At 33.4% G+C, this 21,980-nt stretch overlaps 1 protein-coding gene and 1 long non-coding RNA gene across 2 annotated transcripts; one reads left to right on the top strand and one right to left on the bottom strand.

The window, feature by feature from the left end:
* Positions 1-8,751: 8,751 nt before the first annotated feature.
* Positions 8,752-20,822, bottom strand: LOC108951996 (anthocyanin regulatory Lc protein-like). Its single transcript, XM_065183379.1, has 8 exons — positions 20,695-20,822; positions 14,671-14,925; positions 11,108-11,204; positions 10,952-10,966; positions 10,774-10,830; positions 9,704-10,672; positions 9,046-9,486; positions 8,752-8,960 (listed from the first exon to the last, which is right to left on the bottom strand). The coding sequence occupies exons 1-8, from the start codon at positions 20,820-20,822 to the stop codon at positions 8,889-8,891; spliced, it is 2,034 nt and encodes a 677-aa protein (XP_065039451.1). The 3' UTR covers positions 8,752-8,888.
* Positions 15,239-16,404, top strand: LOC135675108 (uncharacterized). Its single transcript, XR_010513814.1, has 2 exons — positions 15,239-15,750; positions 15,846-16,404. It is a non-coding gene; the product is annotated as an uncharacterized LOC135675108 (long non-coding RNA).
* Positions 20,823-21,980: the final 1,158 nt, after the last annotated feature.

Below are 21,980 nucleotides of genomic sequence, written 5' to 3'. Positions count from 1 at the left end.
CTGTATCTCTTGGATTTTTCTGGATAACCAATAAAATATCCAGAAATAGTTTTTGGATCTAATTTTTTTTCATGTAAGTTGAATACTCTTATTTCTGCATGACATCCCTAAATATGTAAATGTCTCAAACTGGACTTCCTACCATTCCATAACTCAAAGAGAGTTGATAGAAATGACTTACTAGGAACCCTGTTCAAGATATATATAGCTGTCATAAGAGCTTCACCCCACATCGACTTAAGTACAAAGGAATAACTCATTATGCTCCTAACCATATTCATAAGAATACAATTTCACCTTTCAACAACACCATTCTGCTGTGGCACACTTGGTAATACATATTGAGCACAAATATCTCATTATTGTAGGAATCTAGCAAAAGGACTAATGTTCTGACCAGATCTATCATATTTGCTATAAAATAATCACTCCTGTCAAATCTGATAATTTTAACATTTCTATCTAATTGTCTCTCGACCTAATTTATGTCCACTTCAATAGTATCAACGGCTGTAGACCTTTTATATATTAGATAAACATAATCATATCTAGACAGGTCATCTATAAATGTGATGAAATATTTTTCTCTACTAAAACAAGGAATATGAAGTAGTCCGCAGATATCTGTATGAATAATCTCAAGGAGTTCTTTACTTCTTATGAAATTTTTCTTTATATGTTTAATTTGCTTTCCCTTAATATAATCTATATAAACATCAAAATAAGTGAAGTCTAAATGTTTCAAAATATTATCATTTACTAATATTTCAATTATTTCCTTAGAGATATGCTTCAATCATTTATGTCACAATATAGAAGATTTTTCATTATTGAAACTATGTTTTAATCCAACACTTGATTATAGGGTCAATAATATCTTTGTAAACTCAAGATCTAAATTAATTCTATACAAACCATCACATAGAATTCCAAAATAAACTTTTATTGAATCATAAAATATATTGAGTTTACTATTGCCAAAAGAAAGATACTAACCTAACTCATCAATTTTAGATAGAGAAACTAAATTTCTAGAAATAGTAGGAATATAACATGTGTCAACAAGATCTATTAGATGACTCGTTTCTAAGCATAGACGATAAGTCCCCACTAATCTCACTTTCGCATTAAAATAATTTCCTATAATGATGAATCTTTCATATTCTTTTGGTTTCCGGATTGAAAGAAATTCCTGGATATTATTGGTAACATGAGTTAAAGCACTAGAATCAATCCACCAAGTATTAGAAGAAACTTTTATAATGTTTGATTCGAAACATACAAAGGTCGAGTTAATACATTTCTTTTTGAACCAAGTTTTACGTTTAATGCAGTTGTTCTTCACATATCCTTTCTTGCCACAAAATAAGTACTTTACTATAAAAGCTTTCTTTTCATTAGTCTGTTTAACATTTTCAGACCGAGCAAATTTCTTTGATTGATGATGCTTCAAATTTTTTTTTTATTACCAGCTCCTTTAGTAGCAGTCATGACATTATATGAGCTTTCCTGCTTTAATCTTAATTCTTCCTTAACACACATACTAGTTAACTCATTTAAGTCTCACTTATCTTTATTTATATTATAGTGAATCTTGAATGAGTCAAACTGAGAACGAAGATAATTGAGAATGAATTGCACGAGGAAAAACTCATCAACATTCATACATAATGCTTTAAGTTTTACAACTTTATCAGCCATATTGGGGATGTGATCCTGATTTCCTTGAGTGTCATCATATTAAGCCGTAATCAATTCTTTCATTAGTGTGTTAGCCAATAACTTATTTGTAGATTTAAATATGTCTTCAATAACTTTTAAATATTCCTGTGTGCTAATTGTAATCGGTAACGAATTATTTATATTATTTGTAATCATCATTCTTATGAATATTAAACTAAGTCTGTCATATCTTTCCTAAGCCTTTATTTTATTAACTTATTTTACAGTACTTTCATCAATCAAGTTTGAAGGCTTTTCAACAAACAATGCTAAATCAAGATCTAATACACCCAGTATAAATTGCACATGTTCTAACCATTATGAATAATTTATTCTAGAGAGTACTGGAACGTTAGAAGCATATGAATGTATTGACGAAAGTACCACTACAAAATATAAAATAATATTAATGCTTTGAGTTTGTAAAAAATTTGATGAACTATTGATATTATTTATATTACACCTTTGGGTGAAATATTGACATATCTAGTGTTCACTTAAGATCATCTATGGAAGACTAATACCATCCTTATGGAATAGTGTTATTACCTTTGAGTATATAACCCTAAACTACAATGATATCCAAAACAGTATCATTTTATCCCATCAGATAATTATTTGAAATAGATTCTCCTTTGAGATTATCTAAATCTCCTAATTATATGTGCCATTGTGAATATTATTTTTTTAATATCATTTAGAACTAATTTCTTAATATTATTTTATAAGTTATTGGTCTAGGTCACTTTGATGGCTACCAAACCAATATAATAATATAAAATATAATTTAAAATATCCTATAAATAATAAAACTTTTATTGTAATTCACATCACAAAACTTATCATCCCAAGTGACTTTGGCAACTACAAGTCAGATAAAACTTAAGAATATTTTTTATAAATAATATTCATCAAATATCTTCAATTTAATTTATGTTAAGCAGTTTAATAATAGAATAACAATCATAATAATTATTGAACATTAATCAGCAAAGAAAAACTCATATGATAATCATGATGACAACATATAAATCATGCCGTGTGAAAGATGAACATTATTTCACAATTCCAAATATATATATATATATATATATATATATATATATATATATATATATATATATATATATATATATATATATATATATATGTATGTGAATAACCAAATAAATATCCAAGAACAATAATTGAATTTTATTTATCATATGTAAAAAATATAATCAATTATTCATATAAGAAAACTATAAAACTAAACCATAATTTATATTTTTTTAATTAAAGATTAAATCGAATCAAATAGTCAAAATATAATCATGATTAAATTCAATCATAATTATAATGAATCATATTTATTAATTTTATAATTGAGAATATAAATTAGAATTCTCAATTTCATAAGGGTAAAACTATAAATATTTGACAGGACATAAATTAAAATTACAAAATTTGTAAAGGGCAGAACTATAATTTGACAAAACCTAGCCTCGAGGGTAAAATCATAAATATGCCAAAATAGTAACGTGCCTGCGCTGCAGTTGCCTGTGCGTGTGGCACTGCCACTGCCTGTGCGCGATTGCCCGCGCGTGGCTACTGCCTGTGCGGCTGTCGACACCTACGCATTGTTGGTCGCGGCTACTACAAGCACGTGGTCACCAGCTTGTGCACGACCTACCCACGCACGACCGCCACCTGATGCGGCTGTTTGCTCTCGTACAACCACCGCATGGACATGATCATTGGAGAATAGGGATCATTCATGAATCATAAATAAAAATAATAGATCTAATGTATTTGATCTCAAGAACCTAGACTCTCGTACTAATTGTAAATATAAATTATGTAATATGCTGTATTAAATACGGAAACAATCTTTTATGCTAGGATTGAAACCAAATAATTAGATCTGATTTAATGATGTTTACCTTTTGATGCCATTTCAACTTGCAAAACCTTTTGATGATACCGTCTTTAGATCTAAGATCGTTGTCAATATGCAAAAGGAAACTAGATCATTCTTTTCTCTTCCTATCCTTTCACAGGATCATTTGTAATCCCTCAACTATAATCTCGGAATTTAGGATAAGTGAGTTTCTAGTTATATTATATATATCTTATCCAATTAAAAAAAATCATAAAATCTAATAATAATATTATATTTTATTATTAATTCTCTAAGTTATTTTGAGAACATTTTGTTCTCCCCACCCGTCTCAAAGGCATAATCTTAAGAGCAATCAGTAGGTCTCATTCGTAGTTTAAAGGGTGAGGCATTATATATTTGAATACGTATCGAGGAAGAGAGAGACTCACAGGATAGAGAGTTAATGGTGATCGGTTTCACATTACGAGAGTTAATGGTGGTCGGTTTCACATTACGTGTTTATGTTTTGGGCCACTGGATTTAGGATACGTAATAAATGGAAGACAACTCGAAGCTCTTCACTGAAGGGGATGCATGTAGAATAATACGAGAAGAGACCTCAACTCGACTGCGGTTCCTGTAATAGAAAGGAGACGTAAAAGAAACATGCATTTAGATGTGCATAAATGGTGCTTGTGTAGCAACGTAATGATCACCAGTAATTGTGAGACAAAGGTAGCATAAAAATTCGAGGCACATAAAGCAACAATTTGCGTAGCAAAATGAAAGTGCTATATGTTAAATATTACACTGGAAGTAGCCAGCAATAGACAACCGCTTGCTTTTATGATTCACATGATGGGATGGCAACTTAACTCAATGGAAAAAATAGCTGAAATATTCTCTCAGGAGATTTGATACAGATGGAGACGAAGAAATTTAACCATGCTTTAACCGGCAAGGGAAGAGTTCTTTGAAAATGTAGATATATATTGATTGATAAGTAATGCTGATGCGTAGAAGTATGAAAACAAATAGAGCATAGTTATTATTATTTTTTTTTCAAGTAGAACATAGTAAAAAAGGAAAAGATTGTTAAATCCATATTTTGATAATGAAATCAATTGATGAGTTTATAATATAATTAGTATTTGAGAAAAGTGATGCAGAACTAACTTCGATCATGAAAAAATAAATCGATTGAAGGAGGAGAATCAGATATTGGGTTGGAGTCAGAGATTGAGCATCAGGTCGAAAAGATCGAACATTGTGCGAAGATTGTATGTTGCGGGAATCAGCATGTCATAGATCAGACAATACACTGAAGGAAAGTATGACACATCAGAAGTTCAGATGAACCAATAACATGTCGAATAATATAGGATTCATGCTCTGTAATCATTGTAGTTTAGGTTTTAATTGAGTTAGTTTTGGGTGTATTCATGCCAACTCAATTAAGGACCCATTGAGCTTGAATCAAGGCTAAATAAAGCCTATTAGAAGACTCATTCAATGATCTACAACTGGGATAAGCAGTGGCATCATTAGATTAGGTGGTAGAATCGCCTATAAGCTAGAAAATATAAAGTATACGTTTTCGAAAAACCTAACGATAGTATCACCCAAACTAGTGGTGGTATCACCCAGATTGGCGATAGTACCTTTAGAACATAATTTTCTCGGTTGTGTCAAGCAGTGGTACCACTAACACTCAGTGTTGTAGGCGGTGGTACTACCTAGCATTGGCGGAAGTACCATTAGTACCTCAAAAACCTAGGGATGAGACTTTTTTACTTTATTTTTTAAGTCATTTGAGGCTTATAAATACCTCACTCATTCTTGCTTGATGTAATAAGAAAAGAGCGTGAAAAACTTATGATTCTAAATATGCAAACTTTATTGAAAGTCTTGAGTTCCTTCCTCCTCAATCTTCTAAGTCATTGTAAGAGAGTTGTGAGGACTACTTATAAAAAAGAGTTTAAAGATTCTCTTATGTGAAAATGAGAAAAGAGTTAATAAGGGTAGTTGATTTTTGTCCATTGAAAGAAGATTGTTAGTGAAAACCGATGACCTCGATGAAGGATGAATCGAGAATAGACATAAGTCATGACGATCGAACCACTATAAATCCGATGTGCATTTCCTTTGTAGTTTTCATTCTTATTACTTACTAGCTTAGTTGCTTACTACTTTTACTCATATTCTAAGTTAAATATATTTTTAATACAAGTTAGATCGAATGAATTTTAGAATCATTTTATCTTATCAAAAGTACTAATTTGCCCCTCCTCTTAGTACCTTTATGGTCCTAACAAATTTGACACTTATATCTTAGTATTTTGCATTGTCAACCTATTTTACATCTTATTTTATATTTTTTTATTATCAACCTAGGGATTTGTTATTATGTAATTTTGCAATTGTGATTTTATACATGATAGAGAAAGCGAAGAATATAGAAGAATGAAGACATGGAGATGTATTTTTTATCCTTCATGTATGAAGTAGATGTAGAAGACGATGTAGTTTTTTTATGGTTTGTGATTGTATCAACTCTAATATTGATTTTAGATAAAATGATGTGGAATTTGTGATTGCATCATCTCTAATATTAATTGTTGAACAAAATAAACATTGAAATGTGAAGCTTCAAATGTTAATTTTTTAATATTGATTATTAAAAATTGATAGGTTGTCAAAAAAATACTATTGACATGATAGTTCATCACTAATATTGTTTTCATCTACATAATTATTAGTGACAAATACAAGTAATTATCATTAAAATTTTTATATAACATTTTAATAACAGATCAATTCATCATTGAATTATCATTATGTATTTATTTAATTAAAAATTAGTAAATGATATAAGATATCATTAAAATTTTTCACCAAGACATTTAGTGACAAAATTGTCCATCACCAAATGTTGTCACAGATATTATTTCATCAATTTATTTATTTTTAATTATAAATTTTAAATATATTAGTCATAAAAATAAGTCATCACTAAAATCTATAATTTAGTGACAAATGTACCTTTTATTATCGCTAAAACTTTTAACCATGAGACCTAAGCTGATGGAAGCTTGTGACAACTCACACCGTCACTAGTTCAATAATTTTTTAAACTTTTGGTGACAACTTTCGTCAGTACCTAATGGCTATTTTTCTTGTGGTGTTTTGATCCACTAGCATTCTAACGAGTAGAATCAATCTTAAAAGAGGAATGCAAAGGAACATTAGAATACTTCCTTCCTCCACTTCTAGCTAGCTTTGATTAAACTTCTAGTGCTATTTGATAAGTATTTAGATCATATTTATAGTTGTTTTATCTTTGCTTTCATCGTAAATCATAAACTCATAGTTCACCAAAAATATATCTTACAAGTTGTTATTTTGAATCTTGAGTATTGTTTCAGACCATCAACTTGTAGAATTTTTTAATATAATCGATTATAGTTTTGCTACCATATTGAATATTATTAAATTATAATAATAAATTTTGAACATAATCAAATGAAAGAACATTCTCACTAAGTAGAGATTTCATTTCTCAAGCGAAATCTTCATCTTCCCTTCCGGAATATACATCTTTTACACCAAGTCCCATCAAATTAAAGTATAACCTCAAAGTATTACAATAATTAATTTTACTTTTTATCTTTGGATATCTTCGGGTACTCAAAGAATTTCTCAATCACAATAAGACAATAAAAAAACTCTTCAAGTTGAAGTTAATCATAAAATTCCGATAACTCAACTTTGATGTTATCATTTGTACACGAAAAAACCTCTCAATGGATAGATCTCTTTGAATGCGAAGGGATTCTGTCTTTGATTCTATTATTTGGATAACCATAACTTGAGCCTCGTGCATGGGTTCCTTATGCTCGAGCCACATGATAAACTCTTCAACTTATCTTCATAGTGCTTTAATTTTGCTATATCAGCTCCTGCCCCTTTTAGTTATTTTAAGAAGGAAGCTTTAAGAGCATAGTGAAGGAAACAAAAGAAAGAAAGAAAAAAAGGATAAGAAAAAAAAGATATTGGAGAATAAAAGAGAACTCATTTTTTTATAAAGATAATTAAGAGTTGGTTTCAAAATTAGAATGCCACATAAATATTTTCTTTTTCCCTATCTCTTATAAATTAAATTCTCAACCATCTAATTAATAAGTTCTAATTTATCAAATGTTAAGTATAAATTATAATACATAATTAATTTATTATGCTTTGAACTTGATTTGAAACTTCTACTAAACACAATGTACCAATCATTTCTTGAACTTTAATAGATATGAACTTAAAAATTTATCATGTTGAAATGTGGAAACATTCAATGCTCACCATGCTGCCACCTGTCTGGATTCTTAAACTGCTCTTGCTTGGAAATGGCTTCCACTAATATCTTCGACGTCGACTGTGTCATTTGCTTTCCCTTTTCTTCGTACAAAATGTGTTTCGCGATCCTTCAAATATATCGTAGTTATGCGACGCAGCTAACTGTGGTCACCACGTACGGTGCTTCACATGCAGAATTTGATTTAATGCATATTTATGTGCATGCTTCAGGATCCGTAGTCAAGTTGACGTGGTCTTGTTTTCTCCTTCAATCCCCTTGAGCATCTCTTCAGGTTGGAGCTGCCATCCTCCATTTATTACCTCTTCCTAGCAGGCACCATGGCACGGACCACTATTGACTCTACATTTCTGTCGTCTTTCCCTTGTCGTGTTCCAAACCACTCAATGTGTGACCACTAGATACTGTTTTCATATTATTTGTGCCACTATATACTGTTTTTTCCCTCGGAAGTAACAAAGTAAGCAAAATGACTCCAAAAAAAATGTTTGATGGCGAACATAAAATAATGAATAATATGTTGTGCAGCAACCACGAGAGTATCATGATGCTAAACCAGGAACCATAGTGCTAAGAACAACGACGATAACATAGACACTCCTACCTATTCATTGTTCTTTCCACAGTATAGATTGCCATGAAGACAAGTGCTCTTCCCTCGCAAGCTGATTCATGAATGGACGTCAGCATCTTTAGGTTTTCTACTATCTTTTTCGACCACTGAATTATGTTTTCATCCATCTTCTGAGTAATAGGTATAACCAACTGCTCATCCCTTGCAAGCTACTTCCTGAGTGTACTCCATTAGCTTTCATTTTCCCTGAAGATCGAGGAGAACCTGCACGTACTTACTTGACACACACTGGTGCTCAGTTGACTTGAAGAAAGATCCGTAAGGGCTCAACGACCTGCTGTCATTAGGGAAGAGGATGCCACCAGCTATAATAATCCCATCACTCTTTGAAGTGATTGCTTTATCATTCCTGGTGAGGCAACACTGGTGCTTCTAAACTGTAGTGGAGACCAAAAGCAAATCAGTAACTAGAAAACACAGCAGGAAGCAATCCACCAGTGAGGCTATTGGATGCATCCAAACCTTGGATTTTATTGCCAGGGAAAGCATGCCATCGACAGTGGAAGATTGCACCGAGAGCAGATCCAAATGGAGGTTGCTTATAGATTCCACTATCTCGAACACCAAGCTTTCCCTCCATGGACAGTGCATCTCTACCAAAACCTCTTTGTCCTTCAAGGTGACGTTTACCTCGATTGGTCTATCCTTGGTCAAGATCCAGAGGTGCTCGGCATTTGATCTATCGACGTCTGATACTTTCCGCTTCTTTGCTAAAGAATTCTCGCCATTCACGATCTCTTTGTTCCTGTAATTGTCAGATGATCGCTTTGCTACATCAGGATGCTTCCTGCTCTCCGCAATCTCAAGCTCCGCTGAATCCTGGCAGGATTCCAACTCCAGCAGTCTTCTCTTAAGATCTTTCAGATAATCTATGGTGTTACCAAGGACGGATGCCTTGTCGACCTGATAAAAAGATAATTACAGCAAATTAAATTCTATAACAAAGGTGAAAGGTCAAAGATATATTTTCCCAAATAAGAGGCAAAACATTTCTAGCTTATCACCAAAATTTTGGATTCGGCAAAAATTGTCAGAAACTTCACATGAACAGAAATATACCGAGAAAACCATTTGATACCACTCTAGAAGTATATCTTCCGTCAGGAACTAATTCTACTACCTTGCTGATAGACGGAATAAGTGATCTCAAAACAAGAAATTTCTCCTTCAACTTCTCTCTTCTCCTCCTCTCTGATAAGACATGACGTACACCGGACTCTCCCTCTGGCTTGCAAGTTTTTTCCTGCATCCCATTTTCTTGATGCCTCTGCGGGCATCCGTCATGCAACCATGTTATATCCACTAGAAGTTTCTTTAACAGCTTCTGAGACATGCTAGTGAATGGTTTTGGTGGGTTCATATCAATTTTCCAGATTGCAAAACTGGATTTATGAGAAATCTTCGGGTAGCTTGAAACTGGTTTTACATGTTTTGAATTCTGTAAAATGACAGCAACTGCCTTTGCAGACCGTGAATCATCACCATCAAGATCCAGTGGAACTATCCTGCTAAGGCTTCTCTGTTGAACACCGTCAACAATCTGGTTGTTTTTACTTTCTCCCACAGTGCCAGAGACAACTCTCTGAACATTAACAAAAGACATCGGTTCATGCCCATCAGAATCCAAATAGCCATGTAGGACATTGCTGAACTCATCATCTATAAACTGCCTACTCTGAGTCTGAGATATGTCATTTAGCCCATCAACTCCAAATGCATCTTCTACCTTTTGCGTGGAGCAGCCATCATTTAAACTGCCATCTGAAGAACCTACAATTAGTTCTTCACGTATGCTTGTATGTAGCTCCTCGACCCTGCATCGGACTGGTTCTGTTTGTTCGATAGGGGCATACAAATGAAATGGAATGTGTGTTGGACCATTGCCCAATTGGGTTTGAGGATCAACGATCAGATTCTGGTCCTCCAAGTCGAGACAGTCATCTATGTTATTATCAAGATTAGGGCATAAATGATCTTCGTCGTTCTCAGGCATTCGACGACCGGATATAGATTGCTCATAGCAAATCGGATTTGGTAGCTCCCAGAGAGAACTTGTGATCTTCTCTATGATGGCAGGATCCTCCAAAATCTAAAGTCACATAAAATTAAAGGAGAAATAGTTGTATGAGAAGTATAATAGTTCAGAATACCTACTTGAAATCTTCATAAGAACAATCAAATAGAACTTACTAGATCAGTTGTTCCAAGCTCTAGTACACCATCCATGATAGGGATGCACACCACTGTCTGCAAATAGACACCATGACAAATCAAAGCATAGCTCGCCTAGACATATTTTCACTTTAAGATTATCGAGAGAGACTATCACGGTGTAATTGGTCATTTGAAACTAAGACTGTAATCGTACCTGAATAGATGCACTCTAGATGATGTGGGACGTGGTCCAAATTAATCATTCCGCGAGTAACATATCAAAAATTAAGGTAGTAGCCAATTTTAGCTTCGTGTTCTAATTACATATTTAATTACAACATTGGACAATTTAACTGGTTAGGTATACTACCTTTGCTAAAAGAGAGCGTGAAAACATCTTGCAATTTGCAAATTGAGAACCGTTCAACCAGATGTGTTGATTGTCTGCAAATGCTTTACCTGGCAATCTGAAGAACAATAGAAAACTAACATGTGTTAGAATTAAACTTATCAAAGGTGTAAGTTCATTCAATCAATCAAGAGGTGAAACGTATTAAAGGCCTAGAAGAATAAATCAAATTTACGATTGATTCTGGAAAGAGTCTTTTGAAAAAAAAAAAAGATATTAAATATAATGAATATAATCTAAAGAACAACGTAAAACATTTAACTAAGATATATTGGAATTAAGATTATCAAGGTGAAATATATTAAGGGCCCATACAAGAATAAACTAAATTAACTAATGATTATTGAAAGAGTCTCTTGAAAAAATAGAGATTTATATTAAATGCAATAAACGTAATGTACCATATGGGGGCTATATAAGCCCCATCTATTGAGTTATGAAATATAAAGAGTTTTTGAGTGAAACATAGAATATTTTATCTTGTCATACTTTTCTTCGTATGATAGGTTTATCTCTTCTCCCTACATAGTTTAAAATTTGGTATTAAAGCTAAGTTAAGCTATAGCCTTTTCCTCAAGCATCATCCAATTTCAAATCCCTAGATTGATAAAAAAAAAATTACGATATATGATGCATCTAAATGAAGATCCTTCTAAGCTCCCAAGATATATAAGAGTTTGTAAAAGGAGTAATGAATGCAAAAGTGTAAAACTAACTCAAAGATAAAAAAAAGTAGAAAAAAATTTTATTCATGATTTACCAAGAGCTTGATGATATAATGTTCGAGATTATTACTCCAGTAAATACTTTAAAAGAGACTTGGGAAATGCTTCAAAAAACATTTGGTGGTATGGACAAAGGAAAAAAGCTCTATCTACAAGTTTGAACAATTATGAGATGAGTTTGAACAATTATAGTAAAACACTTTTGAATCTTGTCTGATTACATCTCAAAAATTATTCTATTATTCATCAAATAAGATGAAATGATGAACAAATAAGTAATCAAAGAGTAATAAAAAAATACTAAGATCTCTATATCCAAAATTTAATTTTATTATTGTAGCAATTAAAGAGTCTAAAGATTTAGAATAAATATCTTTAGAATAATTAATAGCTTCTCTTGAAGTTCTTGAACAAAGGCTTACAAAAAGATAAGAAGAAAAATCTATAGAGCAAGCATTACAAATTAAGTTTACTCTTACAAATTAAGTTTAATCTTAAATCTTTAAAAAGAAAGAGGTAATGGACAAAGAGGAAGATATAACAAAAATCAAACTAATAAAAAATTTTAAAACAATAAAAGTGATAGAGAAAATTCTAGCTAAAAAGGCCGAGGTTATGGTTGGGAATATCTTAAAAGAAAAGAAAGATGTTTTTCCTAAACCGAACTGGTTTGTATTTTTCTTTATGCTTTTTCTTACTATTACTAACCGATTTAGTTGCTCACATTCTAAGTTAAACTTATTTCTGATATGTATTTTTTTTATCAAATTTTCAAATCAAAATTTTATTTTGAAAGCACTAATCCCCCGCCCCCCTCTCTTAGTGTCTTTATGATCCTAACAGAGATGGCCAACTTAGGATTAATGATTTATTTCCTCGGTATCGAAATTATACAAGATAATAAAGAAATTATTATCTCAAAAGAAAATTATGTAAATGATATCCTAAAGAAGTTTTCCATGGAAGATTGTCACTCTACTATTACACTTGTGGAATATGACACCAGTTGACTAAGAAAAGTGAAGGTAAACAAATTAATTCAACTCTAAAAGTCTAGTTGGATGTTTAAGATATTTAACATGCACTCGATCTGATATATTATTTGGAGTTTGTTTAATAAATAGATATTTTATTCCTAAGATATCTCAATTAAAGGTCATTAAAAGAATTTTGTGATAATATTAAAGGGACAATTAACCATAGTATATTCTATTTATTATTGAAAAGGTTAGAGCTCATTTGATATAGTGATAGTGATTAGGCTGGAAGCTACAATGGAAGAATATAATCAAATTTGTAATTTATTTTAGTGAAGCCACATTCATATGATTTTTAAAAACATAATATATCGTTGCTCTATTAAGTTGTGAAGTTCTTATGTTTGTCATGTAATATTATTAAGAAAACTACTCCAAGAACTTCATATATAATAAGAGAAGTGAATCAAGATTAATGTTGATAACAAATCAGCTATTACCTTAACTAAGAATCCTATCTAGTATGAAAGATTAAAGTATATCGATACATAATTTCATTTTACAAGAGACCATATCAAAAACAAAAAAAGTGAAACTACTAAGATATACTCACAAGACCTCTCAAATTTAAAATATTTTAATAATAATAAAAAAGTATGTTAGATAGAATAAATTTAAGGAGAAAGAATATTAGAATTAAACTTATCAAGATATCATGAAAAAGTTTATTACATCAAGAGGTGAAACACATTAAAAATCTATAAAATAATAAATCAAATTGACTATTGATTTTTAAGAAAAAAAGATTCATATTAATATAATGAATATAATATGTCAACTATAAACTCCATATATGCTAGGCTATGAAATATAAAAAAAAAAATAAAACATAAAATATTTTATCTTATCATATTCTTTGTAGCTCTAATTTTTTCTCCTAACATATAAAAAGCTTTCACATGGTCAGGTAGTATGATACAAATTGCTGAACAAATCCAACGAGGTAATAAATAATAAAACAAAATAATGTGAACTTTTAGTAAGAGTGCATCTAACATACAAGAAACTCAAATGACATAATCCGATACTGCTGTTACGGCACACACGAATGCTCGGTCTTGCTTACGTTAAGAAGACATTAACTTTATGTAGGAAATACTTTGTCGAGAGCTGACATAAAGACACAATCATCGGAAAGCAATGATTCACCAAATAGCATAAAGGGATGAAAGCCAGCGACACAAAATAGGCAGTCACGTAGGTGTTCCGTGTTAGTTTCCCTTAAGCATATTTTGGAAAGTATACTTTCCTCAACATTATAACTTTGTCTGTTGCTTAGAAAAGAGATACATAGCTTAGCTTCTAGTCAAAATTAAAATCTCTTGCAGAATAATTTCAATCACATGTAGAGTTGAAGGGCAAAACTCTAATTCAAACTCATCCAATCCTTCATCACTATTTTTCACTGAGATAATTATGTACGACCTCGTCCATAAAAGTTTTACAATTAAAACATCGTAGCAATAGATAATGCAGATGGTACGCGATAGAACCAGTCTCAACTTTAATCATCAAAATGATGATGGAGGAAATTAATCATGATATCTTAGTTGTCCAGTAATCATTATCTTATATTAGCAGAATCATGCAGAATTAGAGACTTATTTCTTTAATCAAATATACAAAGCCAACTTCTTTACTCTGATGACATGTATACGAGATAAATTGCATTTGATAATAAAAAGAATCTTGAAGTGACCATAAAACAAAGATATAATGACAGGGAGAAAGACAACTTTAGATTTTTAAGAAAAGAGAGTACCCTTGTCCTATATTGAATGCGAAGGACATGCAAATCAAGTAGTACCATTCTGCATCAGTCAAATCCTCCGGAGACAATGCATCACAAGCCCTTCTCATCTGCTGATTGCTATCACCCGTTGAAAGTGATTCATACAATTCCCTGAGTTGCTCGCTCCTCTGAAGGCTCATTTGGTCAGCTTCAAGTTCTATTGGCTGAATCATCTTCCTTGTTTTTATTTGACCATTATAAAATCCACCATACCATTCCAAGACACTGACAAAACAAATTAACACGAAATTATGGCAAAAAGCTCAAATCACATGAAACAATCAATTGATAAAAAAGATTCACGAAGCAAAGATGAAATGTAAATTTCACCATATTATCTAGAGGAGGGGGACAAAGAACAGCCCTCTTTGCTCTACCATACGGTAGAAAGTCTGCACATCCTATTTTATTGATATTTGATAAGATGAGACCTTTTATTTGTGTAGTGTTATCTTGGCATAGGCCTCCTAAATGGCATTCGCGTATACAGCAGTCTAGGAAGAAACCAAGGTGAGGAATCTTATCTAATATACTGCTCACTACCTTCCTTTTTATGACAACCTGCTATCGTTCCATAATTGCACACGTTTAATGTAGTCGCTTGATGATTTTGTCTAGAGAGAGAAGCTCTGAGAATTCGTGGGGGGTGATGGAGAAACCCCATCGCCGTCAGCATCTCGCTCTCCTGAAGCGTCGCTGGCTGTCACAGAGGCTCCCCAGTCGTCGGTCCCTCCGTCGGCTACTCCGTCTACGCTCGCGGCTCCCCACCTAGCTTCGCCCGCTATTTCTAAGGTTCCCCTGTCTTCCGCCCTTTCGCTCGCTAGAGAAGATGCTGGGGAGCCCATGTCTCACAGTCATCCGTCCGTTGGGAGCGCGGGGTAATCGGCGCAGTTGAATGCTGCTAGAGCGGTGGCGCCTAACGGCGGTGAAACTGCTCAACCGATTGCTGCTGGCGCGAGGGAATCGGCACTGCCTTTCGGTCCTCTGTCCGCCGGGGGCACGGGAGAACCTCCTCACCCGATTGCTGCTGGCACGGTGGTGAAGGTGAAGGTAAAAGGGTATCTTGGACGGACCTGCTTGCTGGCCATTCTAAGGATTCCGTTTCTTACTCATTTCTTTCGACGTTTGCTTTTGATTGCATCAAGATCTCCTCCAATGTTAGCTATGATGAGAAGATTATGAGGCAGTGGAGGCAGCCCTGGGACTTCAACCTTGTGGTGGAAAAGTTTCTCCTCCACTGCACATCTTGAGGGACTTTGTTGACTTTCATTTTCTATTACTGCGAGTGTTTTAAGTTGGAATTGTAGGGGCTTACATCATAGGTCAGTGAAGGATAAGATACATTTTGTTATCCAATCTCATAGATGTAATTTGGTTTTTTTGCAAGACATGCACTCCGATGCAAATACTGCACGTAGGATGGCATGTAGGCTAGGCGGTGGATGGTGCTCCTGGGCGATATCTGTGGAGGGTGCATCGGGAGGGATTGCATTGCTTTGGAACTTATTCATATCCAGGTGCTCTCTTCTCGTACTGCCATTATGTAAGATGGGAGAAATGACTCATGAATTTTTATTAGGATTTATGCGAGTATTTCTTTGTACGGTAGGAATTTATTATGGAATGACTTAATTGTATTGTTTCTTTGGGCTCTTATGGGTGATTTTAATTGTATTGTTTCAGCTTTTAACAAATTTTGTGGTAGGGTTTCACTGTGAATTCTTCGAAACTTAAATAACTTTATTGCTAATTTGGGGTTAACGGATTTGGGATTTATCGATCTAAAGTTTACTTGGTGTAATAGCTGTCAAGACAGTACCCGTATTCTTATATGACTGGATAGGGTTTATGCTAATAATGTTTGGCTTGATATGTTTGGTGCATAGTAGTTTCTCATTTGCCTTGTGTTTGTAATAATAATTGTCCCCGTTTGTTTCATGTTAATGGGCAAAGAAGCCCTTCTTCTCCTCTATTTAAATTTCATCAATTTTAGATTAAATATGATGATGTATGTAATATTTTCAACATGTATGAAATTTTCAGCATGCCATTCTATCTAAATGGCATTTCTTGCAAGTTGCATAGGCTTAGGGGATATTTGTCTTAATAAGAATAAGCATAGTCTGGGAAAGATTGATGAGGCCTTAGAGTCAACTAAGCAAGATATCTCCTATCTTAAGTTTAGAAAGTCTAAGGGTGGTCTTTATGAGTCGGATGGGCTTCAACTCTCTTGTCTTTACAATAGATATATAATGCAAATTAATTTGAAGTTGTGGTCTCAAGCTAAAATCAAGTGGATTGGTGATAGAGATCAAAACATAAAGTATTATCATGCTGTGGTCACTTGTTATAGGAGGAAAATTTTCATTCACCATGTCAAGACTGGGGGGCGGATACTTATTGACCCTATTCTTATTAAGAATGAGTTTATTGAGTTTTACTCCCAGCTTTGGAAAGATGACGGGTGTGTTGTGCCTTACGCAACTTGGTCGAACTTTCTTCACTAGGGCATCTTGGATTCTTTGATTCAACCATTTAGTCATAATGAAATTTGATAGAATGTTAGTTCGGGTAAAAAGCCTAGACCTACGGTTTCACTATGAAGTTTTATAGATTTTATTGGGATGCTATCTCAGATTCCTTGATCCAAGTTTTTCAGGACTTCTTTGATCACATTATACTTCCTTATGATTGGACCAAAACCTTTCTTCTTTTCATTCCAAAGATTAATAATCCTACAAAGATTAAATAATTAATCTATCTAAGTCTAAAATTTTCTTCTTGAAGAATATCCCTAAAAGCGTTAGGAGGAACATTTATAATGCTTTTATGTTTAAGGAAGGGTGTTTTTCTTCTAAGTACTTAGGGATCCTTATTGCTCTTAGAAGAATTAGTAAGTCTCACCTTTGGTGCAGCCTATTGTTGATAAAATTGAGAGTTAGTAGAGAACTTATTTGTCGCTTGCGGGTCATACTATTTTGATTAATTTTGTGTTGAAGTTCATTCCTATTCATTCCTTGAGTGTCTCTTGGATATTAAATGTTATTCTTAATAAAATTATGAGAGATATTAGAAAGTTTTATTGGGGAAGCAGCGAGAACTTATGATTTACATCTCCCTAAGAATGAGAGATTAGACATTAAGGATCTTCACATTATGAAAATTGCTTTGTAAGGGAGTAGGGCTAAGAGCTTGTGAGTTGATGTGATTAGGGCTAAGTTTGGTTGTGTTAACCCTTGGAACTTGTAATTCTCTTCTAAAGATAGTTGGTGTTGGAGATTGTTTTTAATTATTTTAAAAAATTATATAATTTTTTTTCATTGTTTGTGGGTAATTGTTCTATGATTGGAGTTTTTTTTTTAATCTTTGGATTTTAGATTTACTGATTTCTTTTAAGCTGACTTTTTGTAATGTTCTTGAGCTAGAATACTCTGTGCATGATTTCAGATTTATTTCAAAATGGTTCGTAAAATTTGAACAAGTTAAAATTTCTCACTGGGAGTGTTTTATTGAAGGTCATTTGTTAAATGGATTTTGCCCTTATGTCATATGATGATTTTTAGCTTTGGAAGCTTGATAATAAAGGTTTTATTTCATGTAAGTCTACTTATTGGTTTTTGAATTGCTAAAAGGGTAATTCTGTGATGAATGATGACCAACGGGTAAGTTGTGAAAGTTGCCAATGCTACCTAGGTTTCAGGTATTTTGCTGAAAACTTCTTCATGGCCTTCGCACAACTAATAGATTAGCCCGATTGGATATGTGCAATACTGAGTTATGTCCTTTTTATCTATTGGAACCTTAGTCGTTTGCATGTGACCTTTGGAATCTTATAGAGCAAAAACTTAGTATACATTTTAGTTCTTTTCTGGTATGGTATGAGGGTGATCGGATTAATGAGGGTGTGCAAATGAGGGGAGATCCTAGGTTACTCTTTGAAGCTATCATCACCACTATTCTATGGTGGTCGTGGAAGGTTAGGAATAAGATTATTTTTAAGCATAAGTCTGTGATTTGATCTGGGAGTTTTTTTTGTCAAGAGTTTTCATTCAGAGCAATTAACTTTACTTACGTAATTACATAAGAGTTTTCATTTTAAGGCAAGGACTTTTGCACGATCAAGATAGATCTTTTAACGTGCATACTCTCAATGTCGTACACATGTTTGTGATAGTTTGTTCAAGTTGGTAAGCCTTACAAGTTCATGACAGAATTAGTTACTTTATGATACAGAGTTGGATTCGAAGGTGATGAACGGATGAAATTGACGGGTTCGAAAATCCAGAGGATATGTGAATTTGGGAATCATACGTTTCTAATTCTGAAAAGTCAAATAAGGTTGTATCTAAATCGCATTTGTGATTTTATAATCTCCACCTATTATTTAGGCTAGCGAGCATTGCGAGTTCCTTTTTGGATCTTAGGTCATGACTATCGAGAATCAAGGAGTAGAATATTATTTCTTGCTCCAACCTATAATTTTATGTTTTTTAATGTTTTTATAGGAAGAGATGATTTTTAGGTACCCATTTGCGTTTGAGCGCCTCACTTTTATGATTTTCTTGTGTACCAATTGTTGTACAATGATCAAGTACTTAACTTTGGAAAATGTGACTTTTTTTTTTTACGAGATGTCAATCCATGATTTCCCAACATTCACTGATTATAATTCTAGTTAATAACTTTATTGTCATGCATAAGTAGAGATGATAGCCCAAAGTCAGTTGAGTATCAGACCTACAATAATAACGTTGTAAGCTAAGAGAACACCTATAACCAAAAACTGTCTCGATTGTTCTTGAGTAATTTCTTGACCCAAAGGTGATAAAAAGGTTAATTGTCCTAAAGAAGATGATTAAGTCTTTGATGAACTCGGAAAAGGTCGAGGTGGTCAACAACTACTACTTTGATATCAGTCTAATTTTTTAGGAGGTATCAAAGTACAAGATACCAATTGAGCCCCCAATGTTGATAAGGATTCTATTGACAAGTGTGTTGACAATCCATAGGATAACGAATTGCTTTTTTTTTAACTGATGGCTAGATCACCATATAGCATATGCCTCTTCCCTAAGGGTAAGTTTATAACCAAGTGTTTTAGAATAGGCCTTAGATGAGATACTAGTGAATCTCTATTGACTAGGTGCAAGTATATTAAAAAGGAAAGTGTCCTTTATTATGAGGTGACTGTTTCCAAAAGATGGTTTGTAGATCATTGCTCAGGGTGAAGTCAAGATGATTCACGTAGAGTCAGACTCAGAGACATTGGTGCGAATCATGTGCATGGTTGTTCCCACCTCTTGGGTGATAAAAAATATTATTGAAGATATTTGACATCTTGAATGCTTTGATTCCTTTCTTATGACAAGGGAATGAGATGGCTAGCTTACATACTAGATTAACCCATGCTTTTTTTTATTTTTTTCCGAGGAGAGTGGTCCTTTTAGTTTGTCAGTTTCAAAGCTCTTCATGTAATTTTACAGTTTAGCTAATATAATTTTGTTTGTTGAAAAAAAGAAAAACTATAGTCGCTTGATGATTCTTTCTCTCATGGGAAAAGAATCAAATGCTGGTAGAATGGTTTTTAGTTACCAACTGACTAAAATTATGTGTCGTTGTGTTTATGTTGTCATGATACAATTTGATCTACAAGGAAGCATTTCTGAGAACAATATCATTAGCAAAAACAAATATTCAAAATTAGAGCTCAACAAAATTATTCATGGGAGTGGCATACTACAAAGTGCAGTAAAGATTAATAGTCTAATGTGAGTGAATCGTGCCTCAAAATAAAGATCAATGGACTAAAATAAGTAAAGAAGCTGTGGTCTCCATGAATTCCAAATTTTAAGAACGTTAACACAAGAATAAAAAATTTAAGTATATAAACACATGAAAAAATATAAGAATTTGAACGATTAAGTAAACAGAACAAGATAGTAGCAAGTAAGAATAAATTTAAGAGGGACAAAGAAGTTGGAGCAGCTTCCTTACCCGGGTTGCGTGGTGGAAGCAGACCAAAAGAATGCATAACTCCACTGCATCTTCGTAACGATGGCAGCAAGCTGCTTCCTGATGTGCCTCGCTAGCAATTCTTCGTGAATCGCCGGATCTGCGGCCATTTCTTGACACAAGACCAGATCTCCACCGAAGCCACCGATTATATCTCAGAAGAAGTAATTATCTTTCTGTACCATGTCTTCTAACCCAATAAATTGCAGAAGATCATAATTAATTATAATCGTCATTTTCGATATGGAGCCTCTCCTACGAAAGAAACTTTATTATCATCAGAGGATCATATTCCATGGTATTTTCATTATGGGGATAGTGACGACACTATCTCCGGTGGTTGCAGTAATGAAGAGACAAATCCATCAAAAAGTAGTAAATGTTGGGAGGTCTTGAAATGAATAAGTGGGGGATTCTTGGAGCTTAATATGTTATCTCAAGAATTTTGTTACCTTCTTTATCTGGCACAATTTAGACCCTTAGACCACAAAAGGAAAAGATAGTACACCATAAATTAATTCGCAATAATGTGCAGAAAATGACAAGACTTCTAGTGGTTAGAAATCTGTTATTGGTCTATGGTTCGCAATAATCCGTAGAAAATAACATGTTTTCAAGTTGTTATAAATCTATTGTTGGTTTAGGGTTCGCAATGGTCCACAGAAAATGACAAGATTTCAAGTCGTTGGAAATTCATTTTCGCAAAGTTTCAAAATCATTGCTCTTAGATATCTGCGATTATAGAACACTACAGCCCGGTGCAGTGTCAGATCACCTTTGCTGGACTGACAGCAGTGACTACGGGGAGGAGAGTAAAATTTCGGATTGTATCGACACAAGAAGAGACTGAAAAAAAAAAAACACAACAATAATAATTGTTGACTGGCATTGGCTTTGGCTTTTCAACAAAAAAAAAAAAAAGACACAGAGAAAATGAGTAAAGCTGAGGGTGCAGCAACACAACAATAATAATGACTCCGAATCCAATATGGACCCTCCCTTCAGATCTTCTGCGCTTTTGAATTGCCTGAAAATGTGCTATCTTTCTAACATCTAAGCTCATCAGAAACCTCATTGTTGTTCATCTAAGCTCTTAGATCAATCTGCAACAACCAGCAATTGCCACAAGTTTTCTTTCTTGATAGTGGAGGAAGGTTTGTCGTCCGATGAACAAAAATAGATTTTCTCCTTGCAAGTACAACATCTGAATCCTAAGCCAAGTATTGTTTCATTGCGACCTAAAACATGATTAAACTTCAACATTGTCA

The sequence above is a fragment of the Musa acuminata genome, chromosome BXJ1-5 (genome assembly GCF_036884655.1).
Source record: "Musa acuminata AAA Group cultivar baxijiao chromosome BXJ1-5, Cavendish_Baxijiao_AAA, whole genome shotgun sequence".
NCBI lineage: Eukaryota > Viridiplantae > Streptophyta > Magnoliopsida > Zingiberales > Musaceae > Musa > Musa acuminata.
This window is presented reverse-complemented; position numbering and strand designations above follow the sequence as displayed.

Coding starts and splice junctions, on each gene's coding strand:
- LOC108951996 (XM_065183379.1), bottom strand. CDS start 20,822: ATGGCCGCAGATCCGGCGATTCACGAAGAATTGCTAGCGAGGCACATC. Junction 11,205..14,670: donor GCATTCAATATAGGACAAGG/GTACTCTCTTTT, acceptor ATTGTTCTTCAG/ATTGCCAGGTAAAGCATTTG. Junction 9,487..9,703: donor TTATTCCGTCTATCAGCAAG/GTAGTAGAATTA, acceptor TCTTTTTATCAG/GTCGACAAGGCATCCGTCCT.